The 13,443-nt window shown below is 34.2% G+C and overlaps 1 protein-coding gene across 1 annotated transcript in view; it reads left to right on the top strand.

Annotated features, from left to right (window-relative positions):
- ACTL6A (actin like 6A) overlaps window positions 1-13,443 on the top strand; it is a 31,137-nt gene that overhangs the window by 12,076 nt on the left and 5,618 nt on the right. The window contains exons 4-13 of the mRNA XM_074190988.1: window positions 1,151-1,251; window positions 2,607-2,704; window positions 3,844-3,938; window positions 4,271-4,377; window positions 4,492-4,581; window positions 7,091-7,152; window positions 7,523-7,637; window positions 7,782-7,862; window positions 11,671-11,766; window positions 13,088-13,174. Of these exons, the coding sequence (XP_074047089.1) occupies window positions 1,151-1,251; window positions 2,607-2,704; window positions 3,844-3,938; window positions 4,271-4,377; window positions 4,492-4,581; window positions 7,091-7,152; window positions 7,523-7,637; window positions 7,782-7,862; window positions 11,671-11,766; window positions 13,088-13,174 (932 nt within the window). The remainder of the gene's footprint in view (window positions 1-1,150; window positions 1,252-2,606; window positions 2,705-3,843; window positions 3,939-4,270; window positions 4,378-4,491; window positions 4,582-7,090; window positions 7,153-7,522; window positions 7,638-7,781; window positions 7,863-11,670; window positions 11,767-13,087; window positions 13,175-13,443) is intronic.

The following is a 13,443-nucleotide window of genomic DNA, read 5'->3' on the forward strand; positions in this document are numbered from 1 at the left end:
GGGACTCCTGACTCCTGGGCTGATGCTATATCCACTGCGCCACCTAGCTGCCCCTGTTTTCTTTTCTTTTTAAAAGAAGTTTCCTTTATACCATTTTTTCCACTCTAATAATTTTCCTCTTTGTTCCTCCTTTTGGACCAAGAGGAATAATTCAGCAAAAGTTCCCGACAGAGCAGCCCCATCTTACATCATATTCTGTGTTTTGTATTTATAAATCCCCGACCTCTCTACTGAGAGCAGGAGAGTGTGTGTTCTTCAGGATATTGGTTCTTCAATTCATCAGGCTTTTGCAGCTGTATTGTTCAGCCTTTGTTGTTCTTCATCTTTCTGAAAGGTTCTCATGACCATATTGGTATTGTATAGGGATAAGAAGTTCATGGGGACTGACATCTGGATTTAGGTGCCAGCTTTACCACTTTATCCTGTGACTGATAATGAGTTACTTTATCCCCATGGTCTCAACTTCCTTATTTGCAAAATGAGGCCTATATTACTCCTTCTGGTTGTAAACTTATGTGGTTTGACATTCTTGTCACATTTCTCTGATTTTTTTTCCTGGTTTGTTCATTTTATATTAATGACTTGATTGTAAGGTCCTTGAGAGAATTATGCCTCACTATTTTCTGCATTCAGATAGTATTTGCTACAGATTAGCCACTTGGTAGATCCTTGGCTATTGGCTAATGTTAATAACAATGCTTTAATTTAGTGATATGAGACTTAAAAAGGAACCCTGAGGGCCACATATTGAGGGTCAACCTGGGGTTCTGCTGATTCCAAGTCTGGTTCTCTTCCTATTTCACTGTAACGTCTCTAAGGTAGACTTTTCTTCAGAGCTATTTGGGACATGATATGAGGCAAAGACCTTTAAATGTGTGAAACCCCTCCAGAGACCCTATCAGGCATTTCTTGAGCTATATTATGATTTTACATCCTGGGGATGTGTTCTTACCAAGGGGTAGAGGGAACAAAAGAAAGACTTACGTTTTGAAAATGAAGTCTTCTTTTTAAGTATATTACTATAAAATGAGAGTATCTTTGAATTGTTATTGAGGTCTTTTTGGGTTTGTGCTTTGGTAGATAAATCATTAGAATGTATTTTAAAATCTACAGCATATTTGTCTTTAAACTATTAACTTAATTATTGCAGTTGAAGATTGGGACAGCTTCCAAGCTATTTTGGATCACACTTACAAGATGCATGTCAAATCAGAAGCCAGCTTGCATCCTGTTCTAATGTCAGAAGCACCGGTGAGCTAAAGCAAATCTCTCATATCTTCTTAGTCTCAAAAACATTTGAGGAATTTTTCTTTCTCTGATTTAGATTTGAGAGAAGATCTAAATTGATGCTTTGAATATAGAAACACTCTTTCCCCTTTTTTGAAAGCAACTTCTAATCTATTGAACTTTCTTTCTAAAGAAGAGCACTGGGGGGGGGGGGAGCTAGGTGGCACAGTGTATCGACAGAGTGCCAGCTCTGGAGTCAGGAGGACCGGAGTTCAAACGTGACCTCAGACAATTAATAATTACCTAGCTGTGTGACCTTGTGCAAGTCACTTAACCCCATTGCCTTAAATAAATAAAAAAATTTAAAAAAAAAGAGGAGCACTTGGCTTTTAAAGAAAACGATGATTTCATTTAGAATTTTTTAAGGTCTCCTTTATTTTAAGCAAAATATTAAATTAAACTTGGGATTAACTCAATAATGAAATAACATTCGTTTTGAGACTTCTTTCCATCAGACTCTAAGTCTGAAACGAAGAGAAAACAAATGTAATAGTAAAAGTTTAATTTGGATCTTTGTAGTACATCTTATAGAAATGATAGCAAGGTTCATTTTGAATTTGAAAACAAATTAAAGAAGTATTAATTTAATGTTTTAATAACTATTTAAAAGATGAGAAATTTGGAGTAATTCAGTGAAACCTGAACAGAGAGGTGCATAAAGTAGTTCAGCTGTGTATTTAGTTCACTTATGTCAATTAAGTTTTTTCCTCCAAGGATTCCATTTACACATTGATTCATTTGGTGTACTACTTTTACATTTCAGGTTTTAATTTTCTTTATATCTCAAATTCTATTTATTGTCACTTTGTTGAGAAATCTTATATTGAACCAGAAAATTGATATTGTCTGATGTTGAGAATAACATAGTTCATGATGGAAGAGTTAGAGAATAAAAACAATTAGTAAAAAATTGTGAAAATAGTTTTCTGTGATTTCTTTTTACTTTCATGATCACTATACAAGTAAAAGGAGAACTTGGCAACTTTTAGTTGCATATTTTAGGGCTTAGTTACTGGATGCTTTGAAACACTTTGAATACATTTTTTAAAATGTCTCTAAGAAGTCTGATTTCATTTGCTTGGAAGATTTATTTTTATTTTTAAGAACTACTTACAAGAGATAGGCAAATTAACACCTAGTTTGATAAAAGATTTTATTGTCAAACCAGCAATGATATTTGATTATGTAAATCTTGTATATTGATTACTTTGTTTCTGTGGTGGTGAGTCTTGAGATTACCCTTTTTAAATTGGGAACTAAACAGTCAGAATTAAATATTGTTTTTCTCTCCCCTGCCTTTTTTTCACCCAATCCTCAAGTGGAATACCAGAGCAAAAAGAGAGAAACTGACAGAGTTGATGTTTGAACACTACAACATCCCTGCATTCTTCCTTTGTAAAACCGCAGTTCTTACGGCGTATCCTTAAAGTATTGGTACTTTTTTTTTCAGAAGCAATATAAATGTGTTTATTAAAAGCAATACTCCTGGAATTGAGGCATTAATCAGTTCTTTCTAATTCATTGGTTAATTATACAGTTTGTATATTGTCATTCTCTCTTTTTTTCTGCCTTTTTGCTATTTTTACTTGTCATTAGCTTTGCTATCCTAGAATGTGAGAAAAGAGAAAAAGAAAGCTTACATTCAAATCAGCTAATTTGGCTACTTGTTAGCAGTCTTGCTGGCAAAAGTCTCATTGATGGGGGATTTAATAATGTTGTGCATTTTTTCTTAGATTATATTTATTAGCCATACTTTCTTTGTTTTGTCTCAGAAAATTTGGAGCTCAATGAAACACTTATTGAATAATAATTGTACCCAAAAGATTCTGTTCAGGCCCATGGAGGATATAGAGATAAATGAATTATGTTCCTATTCTCACTAGTTTAGCTAAGAAGACAAATATATGAAAAGTTAAGTAATAAAGATTTAGGCAGCAGTTTAAGACAATAATTTAAGAAGTTTATGATTAATTTTGAATTGTATAGGCTCTGATTGCTTTAGAGATAAGAGCAGTAAGGGGTGATGTCATGTTTTCCAGAAGAGATGGTGGTATTTTAACTGTATCTTGAAGGATGGATAGGTAGCACTTGGGGAGGCAGAGAGAAGAATATTCCTGACCTTGGACTGTCATGAATGAAAACTAGTGTAGATGGTTGATGATAACAGCTGATATTCATTTAGCATTTTATAGTTTAGAAGGGATTTTATGTCTATTATCTTTTTGGTTTAAAGTGTCCTCTTGGCTCAGCAAAACAGATGTTTAGTAAATGCTCATTGTGAGCCAATCAGCTAAGTGCTGGTGATACGAGGAGAGACAGAAAACAGTTCTATCTTCAAGGAGCTCACACTCTTAGGATAGAGATATATAAGTTCAAGATACCTATAGAGTAGATGGAGAGTGTCTTTAAAAATTAAAGCATGTCATTTGTCAACAAGAAACAGGTTCTCAATATCATTAAAATAATTTTCATAAACATTTTTATTTAAAGTGGCTTTTATCACTTTGAAGAGGCTTTTAGGCATTTTGAAGTCTTCTCCTTAACTATTTAAACTAGATTTGCTAATGGTCGTTCCACAGGATTAATTTTGGATAGTGGAGCCACTCATACTACTGCCATTCCAGTCCATGATGGATATGTCCTTCAGCAAGGTAAGTGTCCCAGAATAGTCTATATACACATCTACAAATTATTTTTTTAGAAACAAACATCATTAGGAACTTTCTTAGATGTTTTCAAGGGGAAAAAATGTCTTTTGATCTTTTAGTTTTATAAAAGGCTACTCTTTGAAATATTGTGTAGTTAATATAATAATAAATATGCTCCGAAATTGAGAGCTTCATGACACCATGCCTGTGGATTTACTAGTGGGTTTCATTTGAGGTTGTGTGATCTGAAGGGGTGGTGTTATCTTCCTCCTCTGTCCCAGAGAACTTGATGGGGAATTAATGGAACCTGGCTGTTCCTCTTTTTCCCCCCGCAGGCATTGTGAAATCACCTCTAGCCGGAGACTTTATTACCATGCAGTGCAGAGAACTGTTCCAGGAGATGAATGTAGAATTGATCCCTCCATACATGATCGCATCAAAAGTAAGTAAGATTTGGATTGATGAGGGATGATTTTGTTTTTTCTCTTACCACTTTCCCTTGACCATTTACCCAGGTTTAAACCTTTGAATTGATTCTACTCCTTTGCTATCTCAGGAGGCCGTTCGTGAAGGATCCCCAGCAAATTGGAAGAGAAAAGAAAAGTTGCCACAGGTTACAAGGTCTTGGCACAACTACATGTGCAATGTAAGTAGCTGCTCTTCTCCTATTGTTATCAGTGGCTGCTGAGGTTTCTTTAATGGGATGGGGGAAACATGATATTAAAACACCTAGTGTTATAACTACAACTGCTTTGAGATTAGGTGGGTACTTCTGGTCCCTTGAGCTTCTAGTACCTTTATTCCCCCTAAAAAAAATCCTTGAAGTTATTTTGAATATAATATATATATATATATATATATATATATATGTAATACTTTTCTCCCCTACTAGACTATTAGGTTCTTGACAGCATATAGCAGATGCTGAATAAATGTTTGTTGATTATTTGTGAGATACATATTTTCCTGACATCTTACCTTCCTTAGGACTTCACAGGTATTTTTTCTCTTTACTAATGTTTATAAATGGATTAGCTTGTTTGGGTGGACCTGATTCTTATCAAATAGATAGCTTACAAAAGAATAACTATTTGCTCTGGATCTCATGAGTTATAACAATATTTTTATTTTGAGAGGCAGGGGCAAATCCTGAAAATGTATTTCTAGGATATTTATTGATCTGAATCATGTTTTCCTGTGGAATGATTAGCTGGTCTGTGGTCACTGGAAACCTCTCCAATCCTGCTTTGTTTTCTTGATGTTTTGTGTTAGTGATCCAGGTGATAAACACAGGAGTAGTTCTTTACCTCTCCCATTAAAATCAGGACCTGGGAGTAGCCTTAGATATATCTAATACAGTCTCTACATTTCACAGAAGAGAAATCCAAACCCCAGTATGTACTATTTAAATTTTTGAGGACCAGAATGGATCATGCCAGAGTTATGGGCCTCTTTGTTTTTTTACTTCTTAGAATTAGAGATAAGGATATTATAAAAATTTCCAGGGTAGGGATAGTGGGAAATTAACTAATAGGAAAGTGATCAGAGATAATATGAGATAATGGTATATGAGATAATGGTATCATCAAGACTTCTGTTTTGATAACCCAAAGACATTTATTTGAATTCTATGAAAGGTTTCACCTTTTGTACAGACATGAAAAATTTAGTAAAATATGAGATTACATATATTTGTGAAATGTGTGGTGTATTTATTTATGATTATATTAAAATTTTATATATTCTGTTACCTATATATATCTATAATACTCTATTCTATTATAAAAGTTTACTTCCTAGAGTTAAAAATAGCCTTCTTATTTTTGTTTTGTTCTACTGCAGTTCATAGCAATGATTTGATCTGACTTTGGCCCAGAGCTGGACCAATTTATCTATAAAATTGACTAGATCAGAACAGTTCTTTACTACCCTGATATGTGTGAGTAGTGAGCTATATTGCATATGAAGAAATAAAAGGGCTTCTTAGCAAGGAACACCCTATATTAATATAATTGAATTTCCCAATAGTCCAAACTGGAAGAGACAGCTTGTTTTAAACAGTAAATCCAGAGGGGACAAAACTAATTTTTGTAGAAGGTCTTCTTTCTTCAGGGGAGGAAGAGAGTAAAATTAGGTCTTGTGTTTTCATTGCTCTTCAGGGGATTTTGGTATTTCTCTGCTTTCTGCTACTTCCTCACAAGCTTAGAGGATTTTCATGGATAGCATGCTCAATGTGAGCCTGCGGTGTGACTTAGTAACTAAAAAAGATAATGCTGCTTTGAGAGGCTCAGCAGCCAGAATGATGGAGGGGTTTAGTTGTTTGTACTTCACCCATCTCACTTCATGTCTAAATTATTGTGTTCATTTCTGAATTGGATGTGTTAGAAAGGGCATTGATAAATTAAAGAGACCAGAGGGAGGCAGCCAGGGACCTAAAAATGGTGTTATAAGAGGATCTGTTGAAGGAATTGAGGATGTCAGCCTTGCCAAAAGAAGATTTAAGGAAGATAGGATGGCTGTCTTCCACCATGGGCAAGAGGGACTAGATTTGTTGTTTTGCTTTGACTTAGAGGGCAGAGCTATGAGCCATTGCGGGGTGGTGGCAAGGTAGGGGGAAGAGTTAAAGTGAAACTGATGAGAATTCTTTATAAGGAACATTTCTTAACAGGAGCCACCAAACATGGAGTGGGATGATTGGTGGGTTTCTTTTCTGGGAGGTGGGAGATTGGATGACTGCCTGTCTGAAGTGAGCAGGAGAAATTCCTGGAGAGGACTTAGATGGTCTCCAGAGTTATGCTAATGCTGAGATTCTGAGCATTCCAATGTTCCAGAAGAGTTCTAGTCAAGCCTTAGGTTTCCTAAACATATTTTTCAGGATCCTTAACAATTTCTTGTGTGTGTCATGTTTGTTGAAACCTTGATTCCTTCAGAAGGAATTATTCATCAAGTATTTATCTAATGCAACACATCATTAAAGATTTTATATTTATGGCATTTGGTGTGCTGAGCAATAATTTTATACCTTGAAATCTACCCATAGGCATAAGGTCTTGTGACATACAATGACAATTTCCATCAAACAACATAAGATTAAATGAATAAAAGTAAAAATTTGTTTTAAAAAAATCCTAACTTTTAAAAATTTTTTCTCCTAGTGTGTGATTCAAGATTTTCAAGCTTCTGTGCTCCAAGTATCAGATTCAACTTATGATGAACAGTATGTTCTTTTGTTCTGTCGATAAATCTTATGATTTAACTTGAATTAGCATGCTCGTTTTTTAGTGGCCATGCTATTTGTCTGATGATTCACTTGACTATTTGTTTTTAATTTCTTAGCTATACAGATAATTGTGATTTTAGAAGTGGAAAGGAAAGAATTTTGTTTTTAAAGTGAATTGTAGCTTACGTTTAAGTATGAATTAAAATGTACATTTTAAGATCAGTGAATACATTGTTACTTAATACTGCTGAACATTTTTTTCTTAAAGTACTAATGAATTTGTTGTACTAGTAGTTTTCTTCTTGTCCTTAAGCATTTCTTTGCTGCTTTTCTCTCTTTTAAAATTTTTCTGAATTTCTTTCCTCAGAGTGGCTGCTCAGATGCCTACAGTTCATTATGAATTTCCCAATGGCTACAACTGTGATTTTGGCGCTGAGCGACTCAAGATTCCTGAAGGGTTATTTGACCCATCTAATGTGAAGGTAATGATGGAGGGAGCATGGTAACCTGGGTATAGGGATGGCAGTTGAATGCTTCCCCATTATAGTTATAGAAAGCTTGTTGTGAGGCATGTTGTTGAGAGTGACTTTTGAGGGGCTGACCAATGATTGCTCATTTTATTTCAGGGCTTATCAGGCAACACGATGTTGGGAGTCAGTCATGTTGTGACCACCAGTGTTGGGATGTGTGACATTGATATCAGACCAGTAAGTGTCAGCCCATCTTTGTTCATCTGCCACTTAAAGTGATGATTTCTATATTTGACAATTCTGTTGACAATCTTGTTTTACCTGAGCTAAGGTGTAGAAGTCAAATAAGTGTTTTACAGATTCATTTTAGATTTTGGTCTTCATGTCTTAGATTTTTTTTATTGTTCATCTCAAGTCAATATAGGGCAACGTACAAATCAGTTCAATTCAATAAGTGCCTAAGCCTAAACTTAGATTCTGTCTTGGTCTCCACAAAGTCCTGCTTTGATGTTACACCATAATATAAAGGTGTGATTCTGGGTTCTCAAAGACCGACCCAGTGAAATTGGAAGCATTGGCAAGTTTTACCATGCTGGAAAAGCTTTGATTATATCTTGGCAACAGATGAAGTCTACTATTTATGGCCCAAATGAGTATAGGGAGACTAGTGAGCAGTAGGTTGACTTCTAAGAGATGGTTTCTTTCACCATGTTAATCTCTGAATTTGGGTGACAGGTGACACCAAAGATGGAATAGTAGCCCTCTCACCAGAGCTGCTAATCTTCCTTCACCTATGAACACATTTTAGCTAGAACTTGAAGGAAGCCAGGGACTCAGGAGGCAGATGTGAGAAGAGAATATTCTAGTGAAAATCAGAGTCTGGAAATAAGTGTTTTTATGGAAAGAATAGCAAGGAGACCAAGATCCTTGTATTGCCCCAGTATGTGGTGGTGGTGGGGAAGGTGGGAAAAGATTGCAACAGTAGGAGACATCACATGTTGGGATTGTGATTCACTTTTCATTAACCGATTAGGAATAGAAACCATGCTTATCAACCTAGAGTTTGCAAAATTTATTTACTCTTCTCCATTTTCCCTTTACCCCCCTTCCATTAAAAAGAAAATTAGAACCCTTTACTATCTCTAATCTTGTGGCTTCTATCCATAATATTTTTTTTTCTTTTTTTAAAAATGTTTATTTTAGGCAGTGGGGTTACGTGACTTGTCCCAGGTCACAAAGCTAGGTAATTTATTAAGTGTCTGAGGTTGGATTTGAACTTAGGTCCTCCTGATTCCAGGATTGGTGCTCTTTCTACTGTGCCACCTAGCTGTCTCTAGCCATGTTATTTCCAAGATCACCTGCAATGGCTTTGTAATTGCATCCACCACTTCTTTCAGGATCATAGGATTTATTTGGTTTGGGTCAAGTAGCATGAATATTTCATGCATTTAAGGATTCTGTTATTAGTTTTAGGGGTGAGATGAGAATATTCTTAATATAATTTTATTCAAGTCATTCTTGATCTTTATTATTTTGCTTACATTAACTTTTGATTTTTATATGGTTGTTCTTTAACATTGTTTTTGTCATAATTTATATTGTTTTCTTGGTTCTCTTTATGTCATACTGTTTCAGTTCATGTAGATCTTTCCAGGAGTCTCTATTTTCATTACATATCATTCAGTATAGTACAGTAATTGTCACCAACAACAGTTTATTTAGTCATTCCTCAATTGATAAACACTGACCTGGTTTCCATTACTTAGCTGTTACCAAAATGCTGTAAATAATTTAGTCATGTTGTGAAAGAATCAGAATAAAAGGGTAAAAAAACCAAGAGAAAGGAAAAACAAAATTTAAAAATGCTTTGATCTTCATCCAGACTCTGTAGTTCTTTCTCTTGATGTGGATGGCATTTTCCATCACAAGTTGTCTTTGTATTACCTAGAGGAGCTAAGTTCATCTTAGCTGATTCTCACACAATGTTGCTTTTAATGTGTAACACTGTTCTGGTTCTGCTCATTTCACTCAGCATCAATTGATGTAATCTTTCCAGGTTTTACTGAATCCACCTTTAGTAGATATTTTCTATTTCACTTTTTACAATCTAGAGATCATTTTGGATGGAGAAAACAGAAGCAATCAGAGTTAAGCAGCTATGATCATCTGGTTTACTCTGCTTAGATGAGACCAGTTCAATCTCTTCTTTGATCTTCCTTTTGTTTTCAGCCCTTCTCACTAACTTCAGCTCAGTGTGACCCATAACACCTCAGATCCTGTTCTTACAGAACTTTGGTGTCCTTCTTTGTTCTTACTTCTAATGAGATAGTGAAGGGAATAGGCAAGCTTTGCAAATGATTTTTAGTAGCAGCTAACATTGTCATAGAATAGAGTCAAAGGGGGGGGGAGAATACAAATCTGGTCTCTTTCAGTGTTGTTTTTCTTAACATTATTGTGGTGAACATCCATATTGTTCTTTTTATTCCTCTTATTTGGCTCTGTGATCAGTTTAGACAAATCTAATCAAGAGTCTTTGAAATCTTTATAACTGTCATTTCTTACTTCAGCACTGTTTTTATTCCACAATTTGTTTAAACTATTTCCCAGTCAATGAAACTAGCTTTGTTTCTGGTTTTTGCTACCACAAAAAAGAAATGCTGTTATATATTTTGTTATATATATATATATATTTTTTATATATATATATATATATATATATATATATATATATATATATATATATATATATGTATGTGTATATATATATATGAACAAACTTTCCCTTAGCTTTTTTGACCCTTCTTACTGTGGGCCAAAATGATGGTGGTGTCTCTAGATCAAAGTGTATGCAGTTTTTAATTGTTTTCTATGGTAATTTCAAACTGCTTTCCAAAATCTTGGACCAGTTTACACCAGCCCATCAGGGTTTTAATGTTGTCTTCCCATTGCCTCAATATCGAATATCCCCATTTTGTATTATTTTTTCCCAAGTCATTGGGTGTGAAGTGAAACCTAAATTGTTTTAATTTGCATGTCTCTTAAATAACATGGAAACTTTTTCTTGGTGTTTTTTGATCATTTGCATTTCTTCTATATACTGCTAGCTCATATCTATTGACCATTTACCTGTGAAGGAATGAACCTTTTATATATTTTTATCAGTTCTTTCTATATTTTTTGAATCATAAATCTTTACTGGGGATATTTAATTCAAGGTTTTTTTCCCTTGCTTGTTTTATGCCCTCATTTAATTTTATATTTAAATAAAAATTTTATATAAAGAACATATATTTTATTTTTTTGTATATCCTCTTCCATTATTACAAGTAAACATCCCTTGTTTGGTTATGAATTTTAGTCTAATAGATTTTTGGAATGTAATTTCTTTGTCTTGTAAGTTGATGTATGGTATAAGTAGTTTAAAAGTCAAATAGAAATAGATCCCTATAGGCCATACATGAACTTAGAAATCCACAAATTTAACATTATCTATGTTGTATTTTTATTGTTAAAACATTTCCCAATTACATTTTAATTTGGTTCAGGCTGTATTTGGAGCAGGTCTTGAGTTTGATAACTCTATAGAGCAAAATATTGATTTTAATTTACTTGTGCCTAATTACTTTTGCAGTTTTCTTAGCAGCTCTAATTGAATTAGGAGTATTTCCTTTCCTGATTTGTGTTCTTGGGTTTATATATGCTCTTGTTCAGTAACTTTGGGGTCTTATATTACTCAGTTGATTTCACTAATCTATTGTTTGATATTTAAAAACAACAACAATATAATACTGCTAATGGTAGATTGCATTCACTTCTGCTTTTTTCCATTATTTCATCTTTTCCCAAGTTTCAGGTGCTTCAGGTTTCGAGAACAAATTTTGTTACTTACTTAACTAATGTTTATTTGTACGTAAACTTTAGCCTATCAGAAATCATAGAAAAAATTTAGAGTGGAAAACAAGTAGTGGAGATAGCTTTTATTCAAAGTTTATGTTTAAATCTTTGGAAACATTTAGAATAGTAGATTTTGCTTGCCTTTTTATAGGGACTTTATGGCAGTGTCATAGTTGCTGGAGGAAACACTCTGATACAGAGTTTCACTGATAGATTGAATCGGGAGCTGTCCCAGAAGACACCTCCGGTAAGTGGTTAGCTCTCGACCATATGGTATCTTATTCTTGGTGGAGTCTTGAGACAAGACTTGGTTGATTAGTATTGCAAAGTATATTCTCAGTTTTTTCCATCATTAGCTCAAACTATTTGAGCCTTTCACTTGTTACATCAAGATTAAAAAAACTGAAAACAGCAGTAATATACTGTTACTGTACCTTTGAAAAGCACTTGGTGTTGGATAGGTTAGTTTTCTGTAGGAGCTGTTTAGATGCACCACATTTAGTAACTAACCATTCTATACAATTTTTGTCATGCTTTTATCTGTAACATCTCACTTATATCTCTAGTTCCTCAGGGTAGGATGTGCAAGCTCTCCAAAAGAATCTTTTTTGCTAGCTGAATACAATTAGTGGGGAAAAGAGTGAGGCAGTATTTTGGTTTTTTCTTTTTAAAAAATAACAAAAGGCAGTGTACATAATAAAGGGTTGGTCATGACTGCTCTGGTACTTACTGGTTGTGGGACCCCAAATACTCTTTACCCTCATAGTATCAAGCTTTTTCCCTTGGCAGGCATTATCTGTGAATCTGTATGGGTTGGAATCCATATTGCACACATGTTACCAATCCTTCATATAGTCACATTATAAGCATCTTTAAAATTTAGTGCAGAATATCCATGCTATATTTTGTAAGTTTTACTCAAATGGCAGCAAGGAGAGGAGGACACATTGTGATTTATAGCATACTTGAATCATTGTATTTAATTGGAAACCTTAAAAGATAACCCCCCCCTTCATTTAAAAAAAAAGCAACAGCTAAACTCTTGTGCCTCAAAAGACTGAGAAAACCATAAAAATAGCCCAGGAATTTGTTCAGGTTAATTTTATTTAAGTAGTAGCACCCAAACTAGAACAGTGGAAAGAAGTTGTAATTTTAGATACTTGAATATTAAACTTCTCATTTTTGGGATTTGGGGAAGAGGTAAGGGTAGTATTTAATTCTTATAACCAACTATTACAAGTATTTCCTTTACTTTGTTGATTGTTCTAAAATCTACAGATCAAATATATAAAAAATCTTGCCACATGTGAGTCACTCTTTGTATGTATTATAATTTTAGAAGCCAGTGTGCTGACTGATGTTAATCCTATTAATTTCCCTAAACCTTTGTTCTTAGCATGTAGGCAGTGTTTGGACCATGGGGAAAATACATTATTGAAAATGATTCTACAGAGCTATCTAGAGATCTTTCCTCCTTAGGGGTTTAAGTTCCTAGTATTGCCATCTGTTTGGTCTAAGTTTATTGATGTTTCTCTCCATCCTCACCCCAAATCTCCTTTACTTTTTAGAGCATGAGATTGAAGCTGATTGCAAATAACACAACAGTAGAACGGCGTTTTAGTTCATGGATTGGTGGCTCAATTCTAGCCTCTCTGGTTAGTAAATAAGATACTTTATATATTTAGAAGTAGAATTAATTCTCAGTGATTAAATTTATTTTAAATTTTGTTTATAGTTTTATTGAATGCCAAAGCTGCTGTTATATATATATATATATTTTTATAGGGTCTTAGACCCCAGAATAAGAACTCTAGGCTATCCCTCATATTGCTGATGATTCTTCAGATTTGGCTGTTTGTGAAATAAGCTAGATGTCATTGATAGTTCCAGTTTTGGTGCTTTTTAGTTGACACCTAGGTAAAAT

This window comes from Macrotis lagotis, chromosome 6, assembly GCF_037893015.1.
Source record: "Macrotis lagotis isolate mMagLag1 chromosome 6, bilby.v1.9.chrom.fasta, whole genome shotgun sequence".
NCBI lineage: Eukaryota > Metazoa > Chordata > Mammalia > Peramelemorphia > Peramelidae > Macrotis > Macrotis lagotis.